Below are 21,408 nucleotides of genomic sequence, written 5' to 3'. Positions count from 1 at the left end.
TTTGGTTTTTCTCCGGTACCGGGAACCGAACTCACGACCTTGCGCTTGCCAGGCAGGCGCTTTTGCCGCTGAGCTAAATCCCCAGCCCTGTACAAATATTTTAATTCAGTGTTGTTTGCAATCAGTGTGTAAATCATGAGAAAACATGGTATGATCAAGCATTTTTAGTAAAGGTATCATTTTATTATATTAAAAATAATCTCCTTAAGATGGACCATCATGCTAACCAAATTTTAAAAACCATTTTTGATAGGAAGTGGAAAACATGACTATTGAACTCTTACTCTTGCATAGAGGGAAAAAATATATTAAAAACCATTCAAAAGATATAGGGACCTGATAAAATACATGAAAATATCATGGTAAATTATACACTGACAATATCATCTTAATAAGGGACTCATGTTAAAAACGTGTGTTATGGTGTGTGTCTGGATGTCCTCCCAAAGCCTCAGGCAGTCATGGGGCAGGCTTCTAGAGTTTATGATTGATCCATGCTCCTATGCTGGGATTATTGGTGTGAGTGCTACACCCACCCTGGGGCATGTAGTTTGCATACAGTATAAGAGAGGGGAAGAGGCTTGCTCTTCCCTCTGCCACTCTTTTCTTTTGCTCTGGTTGTTTTCTGCTATTTTCCACTGCCATGAACTGTTGCCCTGTGCTATGTGCCACCCTGCCTTGGAGCCAGCTGAGTATGAACCAAAACCTGCACAAACTGTGAGCTAAATAAACCTCTCCTTCCTTAATACTGGGTGTCGAGTATTTTGTCTTAGCAACAACAGAAAAGTAACTGAGATAATGTGGTTACTTTTCACATCAATATAAAATATAAAAACAACACAAGTTGCAAACCATGGGGGAAAGTAACACCTCTGACTTGTCTTCCATTGATTGCATTACATAAGGAAATTGCTAATGAGTATCTCTCTTTCTTTGCAAGAAAAAGTCACTTAAATTTTTATATTATATCCTTTGGCACAGTGTATATTCTAAAGAAGAAGATTTGGGTCATAGAGTATGTGTATGCTCATGTTAGTAAAAACTGACAGATTTCAAAGTCATTTTAACAGTTTATACTTTCACCAGCAGTGGTTGAACCTCCACCAGCACTACCTCCTCTCTGGTATTTTTACTTGGTATTATCAAGTACAGTCTTTGATTTTAGGCATTCCTTAGTAAACATGAAAGTCAAGCCACTTCTTACAGGCTTACTGGCTATTTTTATAACTTTCTTTGTGAGCTGCATTTATAAGGCATACTTTTCTCTTGGGTTTTCCATCTTACCCAAGGACAAGAACAAATTGGAATGAATGATCACTCTACACATGCATACTTAGGCTTTTAAATTCAAGCGCAGTTCAACTGAACTAGGTTCAAAGTAAATATTCAGAGTTTTTTTCTGTGAATACAAAGTAAATCTAAATTTACCCATCTCCACGGTTTTGCTTTGTGCCATATCATTTACTCCTGGTCAACTACAGCCTAGAATTAAATGAAAATTCCAGACATAAACAATTCATAAGCTTTAAGTTGCACACAGTTGTGAATAGTATGATGAAATCTCACACTGTCCCTCTCTGTCATGCAGAGACGAATCAGCACTCTCTCCAGCTTATCTACAAGATACACACTACCTGCTCCTTAGTCACTTAGTCACTATCTTGCTTATCAAGCTGACTGTTGATGTTTAGCTATGCGTGTGTTCAAATACTCTTTATCTTATTAAAGCCCTAATGCCCCTAAAGTGTAGTAACAGAGATGCAAGGGAGCACAAGGGTATAAAAAGAAAACTGCAGGACAGATTAATCCTGGTGTTATGTGGCAAGGCTTCAGGGCACATAGGAAGAATACACCTAGTGTATATATATGGGACTCCATACTCTCCCATGTCCAGCATATAGTGCAGTCTAGCACTGCAATCCCCATGGACAAGGAAGCGTGTAGCATATGTTCACAGTGTGTAGCTTTGGAGAATGACTGGTGTGAGAACTACTGAACTGACTCAGTGATGAGCTTCATGATTTAGTTTATAGTAAGCTTCTAACCACTACTAGGGCCAAAGCATTACTCAAAACACAACAATGAGGCAAGTCCCTTTAACAGACCTATTAGAACTAGATGATAGGGCTGGGGATTTAGCTCAGTGGCACAGCACCAGCCTGGCAAGCGCGAGGTCGTGAGTTTGGTTCCCAGTACCACAAAAAAACAAACAAAAGAAAAGAAATCTTGGGGCTGGGGATTTAGCTCAGCGGCACAGTGCCTGCCTGGCAAGTGCAAGGTCGTGAGTTCGATTCCCAGTACTGGAAAAAAAAAGAACTAGCTGCTGGAAAAAACTATTTGATGATGTACTTGAAGCAGGAAATGAGAATACTAGTGGTTGTGTTTGAGTAAATGCAGTTCATCTCATCTCTGAATAGTTCTGCAAGGCAGAGATAACTACAGGACTTCTGTTGGACAGCGTATGTGCTTTTGGAATCAGAGCGGAGATATGAGGCTGGCCTCTGCTGACAGTAGGCTTCCTGGGTCTTTCTGAACTTCCTTTCCTTTGATTACACATTATACAAATACACCAAAATGTGAAAAGACACCAGTATATTAGCTTCCCTGGGAACACCAAGCACTCCCTGTACTGCATAGGTACTCAGCCAAAGTCTTTGCTTTTAGAGCATTACATATATGTGACATATATATTTCTGTGTTTAACAGAAATAGGACTATGCTTCGGATAAAAGTGTTTGACCATTCTATACACTCATCACCGGTGTACTGCTGAGCCTGTGTCCCTATACTTTGATGACTGCTAACATTTTAGTATTTTGACATTTGCTGACCTGATAATAGACGAAAATAGGATTCTTCCATCGTATAATGAATTTATGTAAGTAGCATCTTAAAGAATCTTTTCATTATTCATTGGTCATTTTTATTCTTTTCTATGAACTGTCAGCAATAAATCTACTACTTGGGAAAGGAGGTGTGGGAAAATACAGACCATTTCTCCAGCAATGCTGGAACCTTGCTGGGCAGAAATTCCAAAGTCTCCCTTTCCAGTAGTGGCGGAAGTTACTGGATGAACTTGGCTCTGCTCCTTAGGAATATTCCCTGCCCACTGTCTTTCTGGTTCCCTGGCTTTGCCTTTTGGGAAATTTTTCCCTGTCCAGAATCCCCTGGGACACATCAGTAGTACATGAGGGAAGGCATACAGCTTCTGCACTTTAAATGTGACAATAGACAAGGAAGCCTATGTTTTGAGCTCAGTATAACACAAGTTTCTTAGCTTTCCTGATTCAGGGTTAAGGTCTCAGAGGTGCTTTTTATGATCAATCACAAGCCTTTGTAAACTAGATTTTCAAATTCTTTGGCAGTATGAAAGGATGGACAATCAAAAGGTTTATCTCAATCAGTGCTGGAAATGCTATCAGACCTCTTTCTTTTGAATGAAAATCAGATGCACTGGGTGTGAAACGAACATCTTTCATCTAAATTTGTCTCTAGATTGGCTCCATTTATGGTTGAGAACACTTCAAGGCCCTTGAGCAAGGTCAAGAGTGACAACTTTACTGTTATTCTATTTACTCAAACAAATGACTTTTCAAGTTACTAATCCCTCTGTCAATTTATATTGCATGGCACTTGCGGAGAGCAGAGCAAAATTGTATTTCTTTCATCTCATCATTTAACTCATTAATTCTCACCAAACTTCATGCCTATCTCAGAGCACACTGCTGAAAGCACTCAGGAACAGCCCATGTGCGTTAGTATCCTGAATTCCCCTGGCCTTTTTCTACAGACTCGGTAGGCACAGAATCTGCCTTCCTAGTCACCACTGGTCTGATACAACTGGTAAAACCTTTACTTAGTGTTTTTCCCATGAAAAAGATTGCTGACCCCAGCCTCTAAGATTGATTTACAAATTCTTACCGAGTCTAACATTAAAGCAGGGTGAAATATTTTCCCAGTAAAACTCCACTTTTGATTCCAGTTTTTATACTAAGTTACAGGCTGATCTGCTCTTTTAAAAAGCTTTAAAATACAGTGGTTCAAATACCATAGAATGTTTTTTCTTTCTACGTAGCAGCCTTAAAATGAGAAGATCAAGTTATAAAAAGGTAAAGAAAGATAAACTCGAGGCCTTTATATTTAAACGGTCACAACTAGAGACCATACTCATAAGTGAAATAAATCAAACATACATGTGCAAGCACCACATTGTGTCACTAGTGTAAAACTTGAAAGAGTTAATTTAAACTCGGAGGTATGATAGACACTGTGAAATGATAGGAAACCACTGAAGAGTAAAGGGCTTCTGGGATGTGGGAAAAGAGAAGGGAACGAAGGAGAAATTTTGTATGTATGTATATACAGGATAGATAACATGGTTGTCTTCTATTTCTATGCTGAAAGAAACTGTCAATGAGTCTTTGGTTGACCAGTATTGCATGTTTATATCTGTTTTCACGAGAAGCCACTTTGAAGATATCAATATGTAATACAACCACCATTGTTAATTCCCTACCACTTTGTTTGTAACTCTGTATTGTCTGTATTGTGCTTGTGATATGTTGTAAAATGTTGTATGTCTGTTAATGTTTCCCTCCTTTTATTTTTAAAATTAAAAAAATAAAAAATAAAAAAGAGGAAGGAGGGCCTAGCATCTGCTAAATGTGACTTTTGTCTCTAGACTCAAGGTGGTTATTCAAGCTCTCGTGATTTCCCAGCCAGTGGGAAAAGGAATGCAGACACTCCTTGTTTAACAGCAGAGTTCCGGTCTGGTCCTGCAACGAGGTCATTAAGTGAATTGGTTGCTAAATGAGAAACTGTGTATATTACATACATTACAAGGTTTAGAACAAACAAATGGTCAAAGGAAACTCCAACAAGATAACTTTGTTTTTATTTGCATAACTCTTACTTGGAGTACTGCAATGTATAACACAACATGAAACTATAGTACTATACTATACCATACAATCAGCAAAAATTACAGTACTGTATAAACAAGGTACACCGAACCAAAAAAAAAAAAGATAGTGAATTTCTATCAACCAGATGTACAGAACTGTGCAAAAAAAGAGATGAGTTATAGATCTAAGTCATAAGTTGTAAGTTCAAACAATGTGCTCAACAGTAATTCCAAGCAGTCATTTACAGGTAAGTCATTAAATAAGGAATATCTGTACTAGTACCATGGAAAGAACAACTTCCTTTTTGTGTATGTGGTACTGGGGGTTGAATCCAGAGCCAAACACAATCTAAGCAAGTGCTCTACCACTGAGGTGCCCACATCTTTTCATTTTTTATCAGGAGACAAGGACTCACTGATTTTCCCAAGCTAGCCTTGAACTCGGGGTCCTTCTGCCTCAGCCTCCTAAGTAGCTGGGGTTACAGGTGTGTGCCCCATGCTCTTTGTCATGGATTTAACAAGGAATCTGCCCTCATGCATTGGGCCACAATTTAGTCAGATAAACTCACCTTAACTGCCAAGGACACAGAGAATTCAATCTAGTAAGATGGGCAGGTAGGATTTCTATTACTGAAAGGAAAACAGAAGAAAAAAAATGGAGACCATTTGGCAAAAACAGATATCACCTATATATTTACCACAGATCATATATTTTTATTTTATTTGTTTTATTTTAGTGGTACCACGGATTGACCCCAGAGGCTTTGCACTAAGCTATATCCCCAGCCATTTTTTTTTTTAATTTTTTGAGACAGGATCTCACCAAGTTGCAAAGCTGCCCAGTTTGGGCTTGAATTCACAACTATCCTGCCTTAGCCTCCCAGAGTGTTAGGATTACTTGCATTTGCTTATATTAATACATTTTGTTATTCCCTTAATTTTTTTCATATTGCTTTGGAGCATATTGCATGCATATTTAGAAGCAATATTTTTAGCTTACAAATTACATACAAAAGTATGTATTTTCAACCTAGATTTCTTGTTCTGTAAATATTCACACTGTCTATAAGTACCACAATACCAATCAACTTAAACTACTTTTTTATTTATAGCACCACTAAGCTATACTCCCCCCACCACCAACCGATCCACTTTTTGTCCTCACCCTGCCCTATTTGTTCTAAGGCTGCTGTATGCTCTTATTAACCCTTTCTTCTCTTTTTCTCAGCTTAACCCACACTGGCAGTTCTACTGCTTCCTCTTGACCTCTAGCAGCTACACTGGGTTCTCCCAGCCTTGTACTCATCCGTGAAAGACAGGGCTGAACAGGCAGACAGAAAGTATGCTTCGCCACTAGATAAACTGAAGTTCAAAAATCAGTTACATGATCTGCTTAGTACATTCAGGCCAGCTAATAATGTTAGGGCCCAGGTTTTTCCCATGACCTTTGAATTAAAAGACCTATCAAGAGCACCACGCAGTGCTCCATGCTATTGCTACTGGAATCAACCATACTGCTTTCAGACAAAACAAATGGAGTCCAGGAGCATCAGTAACCTGTCTGTTATTTTGACTATTTGATTTCATCAAGGAATGCTCAAGAGAAGATCTGGTTAGGCCAAGATGTACTTGAATAATTTATTCTTCTGGAGAAAAGAAAATGATGCTTGGAAAATTCAACGAAATGACACCCTTTTCCTTTTAGTCTTATTTAATACTCACCTTAAAAACCAATAAGTATAACATATATTAAAAGAAAACAAACAAGAAACTCACAAAGCTGGAAATTTTAGAAACAGAAACTTTTTATAAGCTGTAGGATGTCCATAACTCTCTTTAGAAAAATGGGACATAATCTTTATATGTTTTGTTACTAACTTTCTTTGATTAAAAATTGGGAAACCCTTATTCTGTGGTCATTTTGCCTACATATTTTCTAAGCTTGTGATAGTTCTGGTGCCAGAGTATACAGTAATTTGCTCCTGTATCCTTTATGAAGCTCATTTGAAAAGTATTTATAGTTGTATTTGGCAGTGACCTCTTTTCCTCAGGAGTGTTGTCATGGAATTATAAGGAGGTCATGTGGACTCTACAGGTGAGCTAGGCATAATATAATGCTTCTCCTCTGACTGGTTGACCTCCTGGTGCCTAACACAAAAGGAAAGAATCAAACGCAGACTCAAATGAGTAGCCGATTCAAGGATTATTTAAGAAGATGTCATCCCTGGTGTCCTCAGAAAAAGTTCATGTAAAATAATGGTTAGCCTTATAAAGCAGGACCTTTTTAGAAGCACTTTTATATTCAGAGGTTCAAAGCCTCAGTATAATGACTGCTCCTTACAAACAGGGCTTGCATATTATGTACCATCAGAAGACTGTTGGCTGACCCTCACTGATACCCTGCTGAAGATATTATCATTCTAGCAATGTTCTCACTGGCTCTTCCAACACATGAAATGAAAAGACAGTCTATGATCAGGAATAGAAAAATGTCGCTCAAAAAACCCACCAAGTTCAAAGTTACCGTATTACATTAGAGTGTTAGTTGTTGAAAATATTTTGAGTTTCATTACCTCCCTACTCTCTTGAGTTGAAATACCCTCCCCACTCCCTTGCCTCCTGAGTTGGCTCACACAAGCTTTTGATTTCCCAGTAGATCCTGTAATTGTGCAGACAGCCCCACTTTTCTCAAGCCCAATAGGAGGGATTTATTTTTACCTGAGTTGATTAAATTGTCAGATTAGGGGGCTGGGGATTTAGCTCAGCAGCACGGTGCCTGCCTGGCAAGCACAAGGTCATGAGTTCGATTCCCGGTACCAGAAGAAAAAATAAATAAATAAATTGTCAGATTAGAACAAGAACAGCAATTTTATAGGGACAAAAGAAGAGGTAAAAAGTCATCTATATTCTCCTCCAGCCACAGGTTATTTTCCACTTTAGAAAGGGAACTTTTAGGCTAAAAGTAGAATTGGTGGAAGAGAGTAGGAAAATATACATCAGCTTTTCAAGGTACTTGATTTTCTCCAATATACCAATTGTCTAGAGTATAGCTTTCCCACATACCTTTCTTCCCAGGTGGGATAACAGCTCTCCTAAGATGCCCCCATACTGGGGCAAAGATGTCTGGATTCTGTGACTGTTACCTGGCAAAAGAGGCTTTACAGATGGGATTAAACTAAGAATCCTGAGATGAGAGGTAGACGGTAAATCTTGATTGTCAACGTGATCAGCTTCAGAGACACCTAGGAGATTAGTAAAGCACACCTTGAGGTGTGTCTGTCTAAATTGTGGAAGTCAGATCTTGCAGGACATACTGACCCCTGACCCTTCCTCTCTAGCTCCTCCCTTGCTCTCTGCTTCCGGGAAACCATGAGTTGAGCAGCTATCCTCTGCCATGCCCAGCTGCTGTGATGTTTCTGCCTTGGAACCAACCAAGCAGTGGCTAAATCTTCTAAATTGGGATCCAGAATAAACTTTTTGCCTTCAAATTTTGTCTGTCGGCTGTTTTGTCCCAACAACAAAAAAGCTAATCAATACAAGGGAAGTATTTTAGGTTACCCTGTAACTCAATAATCCTTTAGACCCAATGTAAGAAAAAAGTCCTTACATGAAGGAGGAAAGCAAAAGAAATACAGTCAAAGAAGGAGATGTGACTGAGGGAAGCAAACTGAGCCTTGGCTGAAAACTACTGCTTTGGGTTACCCACAATTTGGTGATAAATGTCTGCTAAGCAACCACTACAACACACACAGAAATATCTTAATATTTTTATAGGAAATTATCAGAACAATATATGGAACTATTTCCTTATAATTCATATGTATTAGTGAAAGAACAGGCTTTATTTTGGCACATTCATTCATGAATATAACATACTTCGTTATACCTCTTCCCTGTCTCTCCCCTTCTCTGATTTCTTTCCACTTCTCCAACAGTCTACCTTCCACTTTCATGTCATCTCTCTCTTTAAAAAAATATTTTTATTTCTTCTGGATGCCTTATATGAGAGAAATCATGTGAGTTTTGATATTGTGAGTCTGACTTATTTCCTTCAACATGATGGTCTCCAGATCTGTCCATTTTCCTGGAAATAACATGATCTTCTTCTTCTTTATGGCTGAATAATATCTTTGTCCATTCATTATCATCCAATAATTTTTATCCATTCATTTGTTGTGAGGCACCTACTCTGTTTTCTTATCTTACTATTGTGGATTGCACCCTAGTACACATGGTTATACAAGTATTTCTATAGTATGCTGTCTTTAATTCTTTCAGGAATATATCAAGCAGTGGGATAGCTGAATCAAATGGTAGCTCTATTTTTAGCTTTTTGAGAAACTTTCATACTGATTTCTGTAATGGCTGTTCTAATTTACATTCCCACTAACCATGTAAAAGAGTTCCTTTTTCTCCACATTCTCATCAGCAATTGTTTTTAATTATTGATGATAGTCATTCTGACTGGGGTGAAAGGAAATCTCAGTGTAGTTTTATTCTGCATTTCCCTAATGCTAAAGATGTTGAACATTATTTCATATACTTGTTAGCCATTTATACTTCTTTTGAGAAATGTCTATTCATTTGATCATTTATTGAGGGTTTTTTGGTGTTAAGTTTTTTATGTATTATGGATATTAATCTATCAGAAGTGTAGCTAGTGAAGATTTTCTCCTATTCTATAGACTGTATCTTTATTTTGTTATTTCCTTTACTGTATAGAAGCTTTGTAATATAATACAGCCCAAACTATTGACTCTTACTATATTGCCTGTGTTGTTGGAAGCCTATCCAAGAAGTCTTTGCCTGTGTCTATCATATCAAGTGTTTCCCTATATTTTCTTTTAGCAGTGAGTTCCAGGTCTTATACTTAGGTCTTTCACCCATTTTGATGACCTTCACACAAGAATAGAAACAGGTATCTAGTTTCAGTCTTCTACATGATATTTCAGTTACCCCATTACGGTTTATTAAAGAGATGCTTTTTATCTCCAGTATAAATTTTTGGCCTCTTTGCCAAGAATCAGATGGCTGGCTGTATTTGTTTGGGTTGATTTCCTTGTACTCTGTTCCACTGGGGTTTGTGCTATGTTGTTTTGTTAATATGGCTTTGAAGTATAATTTGAAATCAAGTCTTATGAGACTTTCAGTCCTGGTCTTTTTGCTCAGAATTGCTTTGGCTATTTAGGGTCTTTTGTGCACCCATATGAATTTCAGGGTTGTATTTTCTAGTTCTGTAAACAATGTTATTGGAAAGGTATTTTGATGGGGATTACATTGGTAACTGTAGATTGCTTTTGGTAATGTGACTATTTTAATAGTATTAATTCTGCCAATCCATAGCATAGGAGTCTTTCCATCTTGCACTGTCTTCTTCAGCTTCTTTCTTCAGTGCTTGTATAATTTTCATAAAGGTCTTTCACCTTCTTGGTTAAGCTGAAAAATTTATTCCTAAATTTTTTGGTGCTATTGTAAATGGAAATATTTTCCTGATTTCTTTTGCAGTAGACTCATTATTAGTATACAGGAATGCAATTCATGTTTGTGTCATGGTTTTGTATCAAGCCACTTTGCTGAATTTGTTTATCAGAGCTGTAAGTCTTCTGGTGGAATTTTTAAAGTCTTCTAAGTAAAAGATCTTATTGCTTGCAAATAGGGATAATTTTACTACATCCTTTCCTGTTCGCCTCTTTTTTCTCTTGCCTAATTGCTCAAGCTAAAACGTCACGTACTATATTGACCAGAAGTGGTGAAAGTGGACATCCTTTCCTCATTCCTCATTTTAAAGGAAACATTTTCAGCGTAATGTTGGCTACGGGTTTGTTGCATATAGCATTCATTATATTAAAGTAAGATCCTTCTCTATCTAATGTCTTCCAAGGTTTTATAATGAAGGATACTGAATTTTATCAAAGGCTTTTTCTGCATCTATTTAGATATCTATGTGCCTTCTATCCTTGATTTTTCCCTGTGGTGTATTATATTTATTGATTCCTGCATGTTACATCATCATTGTACGCCATCATCTCCCACATTTCTAAATTACACAGCATCCCAGGTCTCGGCCATTCTCTCAGATTTCTGCTCTATCTACACTCATGCTCCAGGTCATCACACCCACATCTGTGAAATGTACATGTACACTGAGTGATCCTAAGTGTGTCTGCCAGTGAGCTCTCTATTGAACTTGAACAGCCTACCGCAACTTTGCTGAACAGGATCAGCATCTCCAGATTAGCAAGCTCAACTCCTGTTTTCCCCAGTCAAACCTTCACCCACTGTTTGCCTGCTCTGTAAATGGCAGCTCCTCTGATAACTGATTTTTCTCATCTCATGCTTAGATCTGCACCTTCCTATTGGCTTTATATTCAGAACATATCCAGTCCTTCTCAATACCATCGGTCAGCTCCGGCCTGGATCATACTCTAAATATCCTAGTTGGCGTCTCCTTCCAGGAGGCCCACCTGCAATCTCTTCTGTCAGGAACAAAAGCGATCCTTTCAAAACATGATCCAAAGCATTTCACTCCACTTCACTATGTGGTCTATGCTTCCACCACTTTCTCATTTTATCTCCATCCTTCTCCATTTCTCTCCCTTCCCCACTAGCTACACTGACTTGCTCAGAATTCCATGTAAAAGCCAAGAGGTTCTTTCTTAGGACCTCCCGCGGCGTGGCTGCTTCTTTCCTTCTCTTCAGGTTTCTGTCTAAGCATCGCGGTTTTGGGAGGTCTTTCCCACCTGAAATAGGACCCCTCAGCTCACAATCCCTACCCGCTTCTCCAATGATATTTCTTTACAGCACTTCTGACATGATATGTATTTGAGTATTTGCTCATTTTCTGTCGCCACCCACTAAATTACAGCTCCAGGGAGAGCAGCGCGTATTAATCTATCTGTTGTCAGCTGTATTCCCAGGAGAGGACAGCCTGGACTCTAGCAAACACATAATGATTATTTTATTGCACTCTACTGAATATCAAAATGAGAAGCAGTATAAAATGCTTCTAGATTAAGAACAAGGCCACATTTCACCTGCTCAGAAGCACCACTTTTTTTTTTGACCCAAAGCACAATTACATGTGATTGTAATCTTTTAATGTTTTCAGGAGGCAGTGAAGTTGTCTTTTTAATACAAAGAGCGCCCTCTACCGTGCTATTTGGATGTACACATTGCTGCAGGAACAGGGCAGAGTGGGGGGAAAAAGGGATCAGAAATGATCAAGATATCACATATTAGATATCAATTTCCCCAAATAAATGTAATTTTTATGCACCAGAAATACGTACTAATAAAATCAAATGGTGTGTTTAAACAAAAAATATATTACAGTAAAAAACACATTGTCATTAATTCCCCTGAAAATTCCCTTGCTGCAAACACACTTATCCCATTGTTTCTGTCATTTTCTAAAGCTGGAAGTCCTCTTGCCTTGGTGCCTTTCTCTGGCTGCTTCAATGTTCTGCACAAATTCAAAATGTTAACAGCAATTTCTGTCAAATAAAAGCTTTATGATGAGTCCTCCTCTACCTTATTTACTGGATGTGGCATTGTGCAACTTCTAGCTCTTCCCCAGTCAACATGACTGGGGAAAATAAATGTTTTGAACTGATTCAGGGCTCAAGGTAGCCAACAACAACGTGACTAAAAGATACAAAAAGGACTTCCAGAACTGCTTCAGAAAGTGGCAAGAATGCCGAGATAGATGAATTTGAAATGAAGTGGAATATATTGAGGGGGATTTTTTTTTTATCTCAGAGATTCAAGGATGGTTCAACGTACATGAATCAATAAATGTAATACGTCACATAAACAGAAGCAAGGCTTAAAAAAACCCACATGATCATATCAATAGATGCAGAAAATGCTCTCAACAAAATCCAACACCCTTAATAGCAATATTACTGTAATACATTTTTAAAACATTTTAAATATCCACTATATTTTTTATCATAACCTGTGTTAGTTTTCTGTCACTAGGACAAAATACCTGAGATGTTTTGATTACAAGGAAGAAAGGTTTATTTTAGCTCATGGTTTTAGCTCACAGTTTCAAGTTTCAGACCATGGTTGTTTGGCTGCACTGTTTTGAGCCTGTGGTGAAACCAAACATCATGGTGGAGGAATGCATGGTTGAACAAGCTGCTCACTGCCCGGCAGCCAAGAAGCAAAGAGAGGTACAGGGATGGTCCGAGCCCCAGTATAACCCCTTCAAGGACACACCACCAATGGCCTCACTTCTACTCATCTCACCTCCTAAAGCTTCCGTACTTCTCCAAGGTGTCATCCAGTAGCGGCCAAGCCTTCAATACATAAGCCCCTGAGGGACATGAAAAATCTAAACCATATCAAGATAGTTACAGTTTTGGGGTTGTTCCTGCATATTGAAATATATAAGATGCTCCCTGGCAGTGAAGCTGGGCCTAGAAGTGGAGCTATATTTGACTTGCAAAGGTTCAGTTACATCTCTCAAACTTCACTACATGTAACAAACACCCGGGACCGTTAAAGACTACTAATGCCCAGATGGCCTTACCAAGGTTATTTACTTCCCTTCCCGTCTTTGGACCTTTCAATTTGTTTGTTTTTCTTGCCTTATTGAAGTGGGTTACCAAGGGAGACCATTTGGCTCCCTTTTCCCCACAAAGCCAAGAGGAAACATCCGGAGACATTTTTGATTGTCACAGCTGGGGGAAGGTAGGGTGAAGTAGTACCACTCAGATCTAGTAAACAGAGGCCAAAAATACTACTGAAGATTCTGAACTGCATAGAACAGCCTGCCTGTAAAAAAGATTTATCCAAACACTGTATCAGTCATCCGAAGGGTGGGAAACTAACTCTACCTTTATAGACCGGTTGTGCTTTCCAGCAGAATTATGAAATCAAAGGGAAAGAACAAACATCCATATCTTATTTCAGACCTTATCAGGAAACATTTGGCTTTCTGCTAGTAAGCATGCTGCCAGCTGTACACTTTTGTACATACCCCTGCTAAGGTAAAGGAACAAGCTGCCATTCTCTTCCTAGTTGGCTGAGTTTTTTATTACTATAAGTGGGAGTTGCATTTTATCAAATGTTTTTCTGCATCAGTTCAGATGTTTGTTATTTTTCTCTTTTAGCTTATTAACATGGAAAATTACTGATTAATTTTAAAGGTTAAAATGAATTCCTGGGGTAAGACCCATTTGACTGCTATATCGCTAGATCCAATTTGATTAAATTTTTAGGATTTTTACATCTATGTTGAAAAATACTAGTTTTTCTACTTTCTGTTTTATTTTAACTAATGATTGTGGGGAGTTCGTACATGTTTATTACACATCTCAATTCTTTTTACTCCACATTGTTGAATAGAAGTCACCAGTAAAGCCCAATTTGGCCTAGATTTTTCTCTATCAAATGATGATTATGAATTCAGTTTCTTTGGTGTGTTTATACATTGCTACTTAGGTTATCTGTCTGTCCCTTCTTGAGTTAGCTTTAGTAGTTTTTGTCTTCCAAGAAATTTCTCATCAATGTCAATTTACTGGCACAAAATATAGTTGTTTCTTATTTATCTATTTTGGGTGCTGGGGATTGAACCTAGTGCCTCTCATTTATTTTAACGTCCATAAAATATGCAGTGATACTCTTTAATCTCTGATAGTAATAATTTTTTCCTCCTTTTTTTGTTAGTTTGGCTAAAATTTTAACACTATTAACTTTGAAGAACTAGCTTTTTATTTCATTAATTTTCTCTTAAAAAATTTTTGTTACCTCTATCATTCCCTTCTCTCTGCTTATTTTAGATTTAATTTGTTCATCTTTTAATTTAAGGGAGGAGCTTAGATCATTGATTTGAGTCCTTTCTATTTATATAATGTAAGCACTTAATGATATAAATTTCCTTTAAGCACTAAGTTGGCTGTATCACACTTTGATAAACTGTGTTTTAATTTTCATTGAGATGAAAATGTTTCTCACTGCTCTTGCAATTTCTCCTTTTACCCAAATATTTGAGGATTGGTCATGTAAGTCTCTGCTATTGATTTCTCCATTAAGTCCACTGTGACTAGAGACTATAGTTTATGTGGTTTCATGCTTTAAATTTGTTGGCAATTGCTCTTTAGCCAAGAATATTTTGAAGTTTCCCACCCTTTGGATGACTGATACAGTATTCGGATAATTTACAGGCAGGCTGTTCTGTGCATTATAGAACCTTCAGCAGTATTTCTGGCCTCTGTTTACTAGATCTGAGTAGTACTGCTTCACCCTACCTTCCCCCATATACAACCGAATATGTATGTTGTGAATACTGGTGGAGTGTTCAGTAAGCATCAATTAGGTTAAATCAGTTGTGAGTGTTACTCAAGTTTTCCATATCTTCACTGATTTGCTTAGTCCATCAGTCACTGGGAAATGATTTTCTGATTCCAATGTAATTCCATATTTTCTTCCATAATTATCATGGTTTCATTTTCACACTTACATTTTTGAACCATGTGGGATGTCTCTAGGTATACACAAGTAGATGTGGATACAATCTTTTACTTTTCTTCTTTCAGCACCAATATATTTCATCATTAATATTTTAGGTAGCACACTGTAGTGGTTGACTGTGTCAACTTGAGAGGTTTAGAAGCTTAACTAAATTGGCTCCTCTGTATCCTAGGGTGGCTCATCACCTAGATGATATAAAGGGTAATATGGAAGGACAAAGGGGCTTCCATTCTTCTTAGGAGCTCCAGTCTTTGCCTTCAACTTGGATGTCGTCTCCTGGCTTCTAGTGCAGACTTTTTGGCTTCCACCTTAGACCCTTCAGCCTTCGTGTATAGACTCTTCAGCCCTCCGTCACAAACCCATCGGCCTCCTGATATGGACTTGTATGGAACACTGCAGTGAACTCGACTTTGGACTGAATCCTTTGGTCTCCAGTGTGCAGACACTCTGTGCATGCTTCCTCATCCAACTGTGTGGCTCACCATCATAAGTCAATCTTGTAATTTCTTATACATTTGTGTATCTTGTGTTATATCTATTTCTCTAGTACAACCCTGACTGCTACACACAATAAAGATGTCTCTTTTTTTGTTTTTTCGTTTTGATTTTATTTTGTTGTTTGGTTTTTCTTGGGAGGGCGGTGATTTCTTTCTTTTTTTTTTTTTTTTTTTTTTTTTTCTTTCTGAGATAGGGTCTCCCTATGCAGTTCAGGCTAGCCTTGAGTCCACTTTGTAGCTCAGGCTGGTCTCGAACTCACAACAATCCTCCCGCCTCAGCCTCCTGAGTGCTAGGATTACATGTGTATGCCTCCACGCCTGGCCACTCTAGAAATATTCGAGCTGCGAAGAATTACATATAATTTGAGCTCTAAAATTTTTCGTAAATCTCCTAAACATTCTTCTTTTTAGAAGATATTTTTCGCCTTCATGCTAATTTTACAAGTGTTACAGGTTTTGGTTTTCTTTCCTGTGTGTGTGTGTGTGTGTGTGTGTGTGTGTGTGTGTATTTGGATTTTTGGTTTTTTTGTTTTTTTTTTTTTTTTTTTTTTTTTTTTTGAGCCACATCTGCTTTGGACATAAAATCAAAGCAACTCCTTAGCCAGCCCCTTAGTGGCACTTTTATAAATCCTGTGGATCCCTTCTCCCCATCAACAGCTTCCAGTTTATTACTAAGCTGTCCATAGATCCTTCTTTTCACAGGCTTTGCAACTGCTGCTGCTGTCCCCTCTGTCATTATACCCCTGTCTCCGAGTCCCTGGCTTTTGGCCTTGGGAAAGCAGTCGTCACACTACTCAGGTTTAACAGGGCAGTTCTGTTTGAGGTGAATTTGTTGCTGGTCCTACAGTGACGGTAGGAGACCCCTCTAGAATTCCCCTGCTTCCTTATCCTTGAGCCCTTATGCACTTGGTCCTCTTTCTGCCTGCGTAGTACCACGAGGTTCACTCCCTAACCTCTGTTGATTCTTTATTTAAGTATCACCTGCTCAGCAAGGCCTCCTGGTCACCCTACTTTACTGCACACTACCCCCTTTCCGCCTAGCATGCTCTCACCTCCTCTCCTGTATTGCCTCCTCCATAGAACTTATCTTCTAATATAGTTTATATTTGCTTATTCTGTTGGCCTCTTCCCTCTGACATATAAACTTCTCACAAATCAGTTTTTGCCCGGTTCATTCACACTGGATCCAAAGAACCCATAGTGCTTGACACTGAGTAATAAACATTTGTGAAATGAACAACTCCTGAAGTGCAGCTTCTCACTGATCTTTACCACCCTCCCCAGCCCCGTGACTTCATGAGACTATTTACCAGTAGGCCGTGATGGACCTGGTCCCACTTCCCAGCGAGGAGGCCAGAACCAGTGTGAAACACATACGCCCCTCACATCCCCAGAGGGAAGGTAAGAATTCCCCAGATCACTTCCCCATTCTGTTTCTGCCGGAGACCTTCCAGTGCCAGTTCCTTGACACAGTCAGACCGGCAGCGGGTCTCTGCAAAGCAGGGACCACACAGGATGGGTGTGCGGCCTCTCTGTACTCTATACTAATCACAGCTTTCCAGATATTTACTGCGCTGCCGATAAAGGATGGTAGAACTGAAAGTAGTTAAGGCTCAGAGCCCAGGATGAAAGGCACCTCTCCAGGGTTGAGAGAGGAAGTAGAAACCATTCCAGAGATTTACATTAGTCCCCCACCTCCTGTGTGGCGAAGTTCACCCACCAGAGTGCCGTGCAAACCTCAGTGCGTGCGAAAACATTAGGTGAAGGCCCTGTGTGTGCTGGACTGGCTCTAGATGGAGATATTGTAAATGTGGGTCCTGTTGTCCAGTAAACAAGTAAACAAGAAAAACTATACCTAATCAAGGACACCTAGTGATTGATCTTTTTGCCTCCTTATGTGCTTTGAAAAAGTTGATTTCTTGCTACGGTTATGACCAGATGGTTGGTCAACCATGTTTGAATCTGTAACTAAAATAGAAACCTCACTGTATCTAAGTGGAAACTGTTTAACCTGCCAAGTTTCATACGTAATTGCAAAAGTATATAATAAAACAAAAAACATTCCTCTGTGTCAGAGGAGCCTTGCTCCCCTGCCCCACCAGAAGGACCTCTGGTGTCTGTTGTTTGTCTCCTCGCCCGTGCCATTCCCCGCTGCAGGAATCTCCTGGACCTGCTGCGGCTGGACCGCAGCATGTTTCCCCGTTCCATAGAAGTGCAGCTTCTCTTGCACCAAATGCCCCCCTAACCCACTACGAAAGTTGGTTTCTACTGGAGCTTTGGATTCCATCCCAGCTTTCTACTGTCTGGAGCCTGTGTTCCACATGCACTGTGTGATATTTAAAATCTGTCATAACTGCCCAGCCCTAGAAAACTTATTTAATTACTTAATAAGAACAACTTAAAAATACTGAATTCACATCTTTTTATGCATAAAAATATTTAACCATTGCCTTAGTCAGCGTTCCCATCACTGGGACATGCACAACTTGAAGGAGAAAAGGTTTAATTTGGCTCATGGTTTGGGGTGTTCTCTCCATGGTCAACTGGCTCCAAGGCAGAAGTGGTATAGTGGAACGGCCTGACTGAGAGAAACTGCTCACCTCATAGCATCCAGGAAGCAAAGGGAGGGAGGAGCTAGGGAGGAAGATACTGTGCACCCTTCAAAGGCACGGCCCCAGACTCCCAAGTATGCCCCACTTCCTCACAGAACATTGACTAATGAACTCATCAATGCATCAGTCTGCTGATGAGTGTGGTGTCCCCATGGCCCGGTCACATTCCAAAAGCCCCACCTCTGAGCACCTGAGGCTTTTTCAGGACATTCTAGACCTGTCATAACAATCATAGAATTAATAGTGTAGGGCTGGGGATTTAGCTCAGTGCACAGCGCCTGCCTGGCAAGCGCAAGGTCATGAGTTCGATTCCTGATACTGGAAGAAAAACAAAGCAAAACAAACAAACAAAAAATTAATAGTGTAATCAACACATATCACATTTGAGTAAGATGTCATAACACAAAATGTTTTCAGAAAGATGTATTTTAATGATGAAAGAGCATTAGTGAAGTTTCCTGTGCATATCTGTTGTAATATTAAACATGTACTGTCCAATACATATAGCTAAACTGATAAGAACACAATTTGTTTTACCATGAAAGACTGAATTCAAAGGCTCTTAAAAGGACAAAAAAAGAAAGTTTGTCTTGGAAAATGACACTTAGCAGTTAATGGCATCAAAGTCACATTGACTAGAGAAGGCAAACAACACATTTTTAAAGCCATCTTAACATAAACCTTACTGCAAATATACAATTGTTTTGAAGACAATACATTAAAAAAAGCAAAACTTCAAAGGCACACTGGCTTTCTTCTCTGGCATATTAAAGAACAAGTTTGGTTAATGTTTGTTAAATTATAAAATCTTATCTGACAAATTCCCCAGAAAGAACAGAGCATTTTGTTTTAAAAAAGTCATACATATAAAAAGGTATAAATCTGTTTTCAGAACAGCTAATATTGGCCCTTAGCAAAAGTTTACTTTAGGTTATTTCAACATATTAGCATGACAAAATTCCCTTTAAAAAGAATTTAAACCAATACTAGGCATAAAAAATAGCCATTTAGCTGAGGTTAATTTCCCGAAGCCAAACAAACAAAAAGCACTCCCCACACACAGCAATGGGACAACTGCCCTTCCTGTGCCTCTAACGCTTTTATTTTCCAAAGATCAGTTTACCATCTACTGGAATCCCAGCCCAGGAACCAGCCTGTGAATGTGGGTGGCTCGTGGCCTTGTTTTATGATGACAATTGGAGTTCTCTTATCTCTTCCAGAAGGATCTGTCTCAAGGTACATTTTGGCTAAAAAAAAAAGAGTTGCAAATACATAAATTCAGTTAGTTTTGGTTAAACTAAAATCACTATAGAATGAAAAGTTTTCTAAGAAAGCTAATGAATTAAATTTTCATTGCCCTCAAGTAGCCAAATATAAACAATTTCCTATTCATTTATCTCATCTGCCATAGAAAACATAAAGTCTCATTATTGTTTGAAAAAAATTTCAAGTTTTATGAAATTATTCTTATGGAATCATGATTGTTATACTTTTCAATAAAAAGAACAGACTACCTAAAAGAACAGTTTAAAGGAAGTTTAAAAATATCTAGGTCATCATTGTTATCAAGCTTTTACTATTTTCATAACAAAACAGGGTTTGAGTGAATTGAAACTTTTTAGAAATACTTGTACTCTAGGTTTTAAGAAGATGCTTCTTGTGCTCACTGTGACATTCTTCAGTTTTAAAAGTTTCCATTACTCTTTAGTTCTGAAGATGATAGGTAAGCTGCTTCTCGTGTTTGATGTGTATTTTGGGGTGACAGGGTGAAAAGAACAGGCCACAATCGTAGCTACCCACAGGACCTGCTTACCAGACTTCAGTGACTCTGTTCTCTCAACTTCGTTGGCATCTTTGCCAATCCAAATAAATATCTGAAAAGCGAAACGATAACAACATGTACCACTTTAGAAATGTTGTCTCAGTGCTAGGCCCCCTGCCAAGTTCTTTATATGCATGACTCATTTCATCTTCATGTCAGTCGCGGAAGTGAGGGGGTCAGCAGTGGAACCCACAGCAGGTCCTTCACTTTTTGAGTATTCGTTCCCACTGGAGACACTTAAATTTATATCCAGCCAATCTGACCACAGAGCTCACACTCACATTTTATGTTACATGGCATTTTCTGCTCTATGATGCAATGTTTCACAAAAACAACAGATTGGCTGTTTCGGTACATCTACCCATGCAGTGTGTAATGCAATCACAGTCCGCATTTCCTAGGTGCAGGTCTAGGCAGAGAGGACATCTAGACACCGCTTGCTGTGGAGATCTCTGCGCTCCCTTCAGGAATCTCTGTCTTAGGGCAAGTGCTTTTCTCCTGCAGTATTATACCCTATATAACTTTGACAAAGTGCTATAATGTTTAGCATTTAAATATCAAGGTTTTTAAACTAATTTAAAAATCCACACATATGTAATCTGTGCTCTATAAATGTGTATGTATACATACATAATCTGTATGTATCCTTTTTTTTGTCAAATCTGTTGGTTGTATTTTTCTTTTTAGTACTGGGGACTGAACCCAGAGCCCCTGCACTGAGCCATAACCCCAGTCCTTTTCTATTTTTGTTTTATTCTGAAGCAAGGTCTTGAGAATAAGACCTTGGTCTAAGCTGTTAAACTGCCCAGGCTGCACAAGAACTTGTGATCCTCCTGCCTCAGCCACCCAGAGTGCTGGGATCACTGGTGTTTGCCAACATTCCCGGCGCAGGTTGAATATTTTAATGCTGAAAAGTTCCCTTGAATTATTTTATATTTAAGTGACTTGAAGATCCCTCATTGGTTGAGGGATTCTGGTCATATTAAGTTTCTGTTGTATTGTAATTCATACTAGAAATGTTGCAATTCCTGTTTACAGGACACGCTACACCATGACTACATGATGTAAACAAAAAGGATGACTTCAAAGATATTA

The 21,408-nt window shown here is 38.7% G+C and overlaps 1 protein-coding gene and 1 long non-coding RNA gene across 9 annotated transcripts in view; one reads left to right on the top strand and one right to left on the bottom strand.

Moving 5' to 3' along the window:
* LOC102016790 overlaps positions 1 to 21,408 on the top strand; it is a 76,087-nt gene that overhangs the window by 22,295 nt on the left and 32,384 nt on the right. For 4 of the 8 annotated variants that reach the window (XR_001232735.1, XR_001232733.1, XR_001232734.1 and 1 more), the window contains exons 4-5: positions 2,707 to 2,878; positions 17,164 to 17,280. This is a non-coding gene — a long non-coding RNA (uncharacterized LOC102016790). The other 4 variants (XR_001232736.1, XR_001232737.1, XR_001232738.1 and 1 more) reach the window with 4 other exon arrangements.
* Scin (scinderin) overlaps positions 18,900 to 21,408 on the bottom strand; it is a gene marked incomplete at its 5' end in the record, with an annotated part of 72,156 nt that continues 69,647 nt past the window's right edge. Inside the window, 2 exon segments of the mRNA XM_005377322.2 lie at positions 18,900 to 19,738; positions 20,305 to 20,365. Coding sequence (XP_005377379.2) covers positions 19,611 to 19,738; positions 20,305 to 20,365 — 189 coding nt within the window.

Source organism: Chinchilla lanigera, unplaced genomic scaffold (genome assembly GCF_000276665.1).
Source record: "Chinchilla lanigera isolate Chin_1 unplaced genomic scaffold, ChiLan1.0 scaffold00009, whole genome shotgun sequence".
In the NCBI taxonomy this organism is placed as follows: domain Eukaryota; kingdom Metazoa; phylum Chordata; class Mammalia; order Rodentia; family Chinchillidae; genus Chinchilla; species Chinchilla lanigera.
This window is presented reverse-complemented; position numbering and strand designations above follow the sequence as displayed.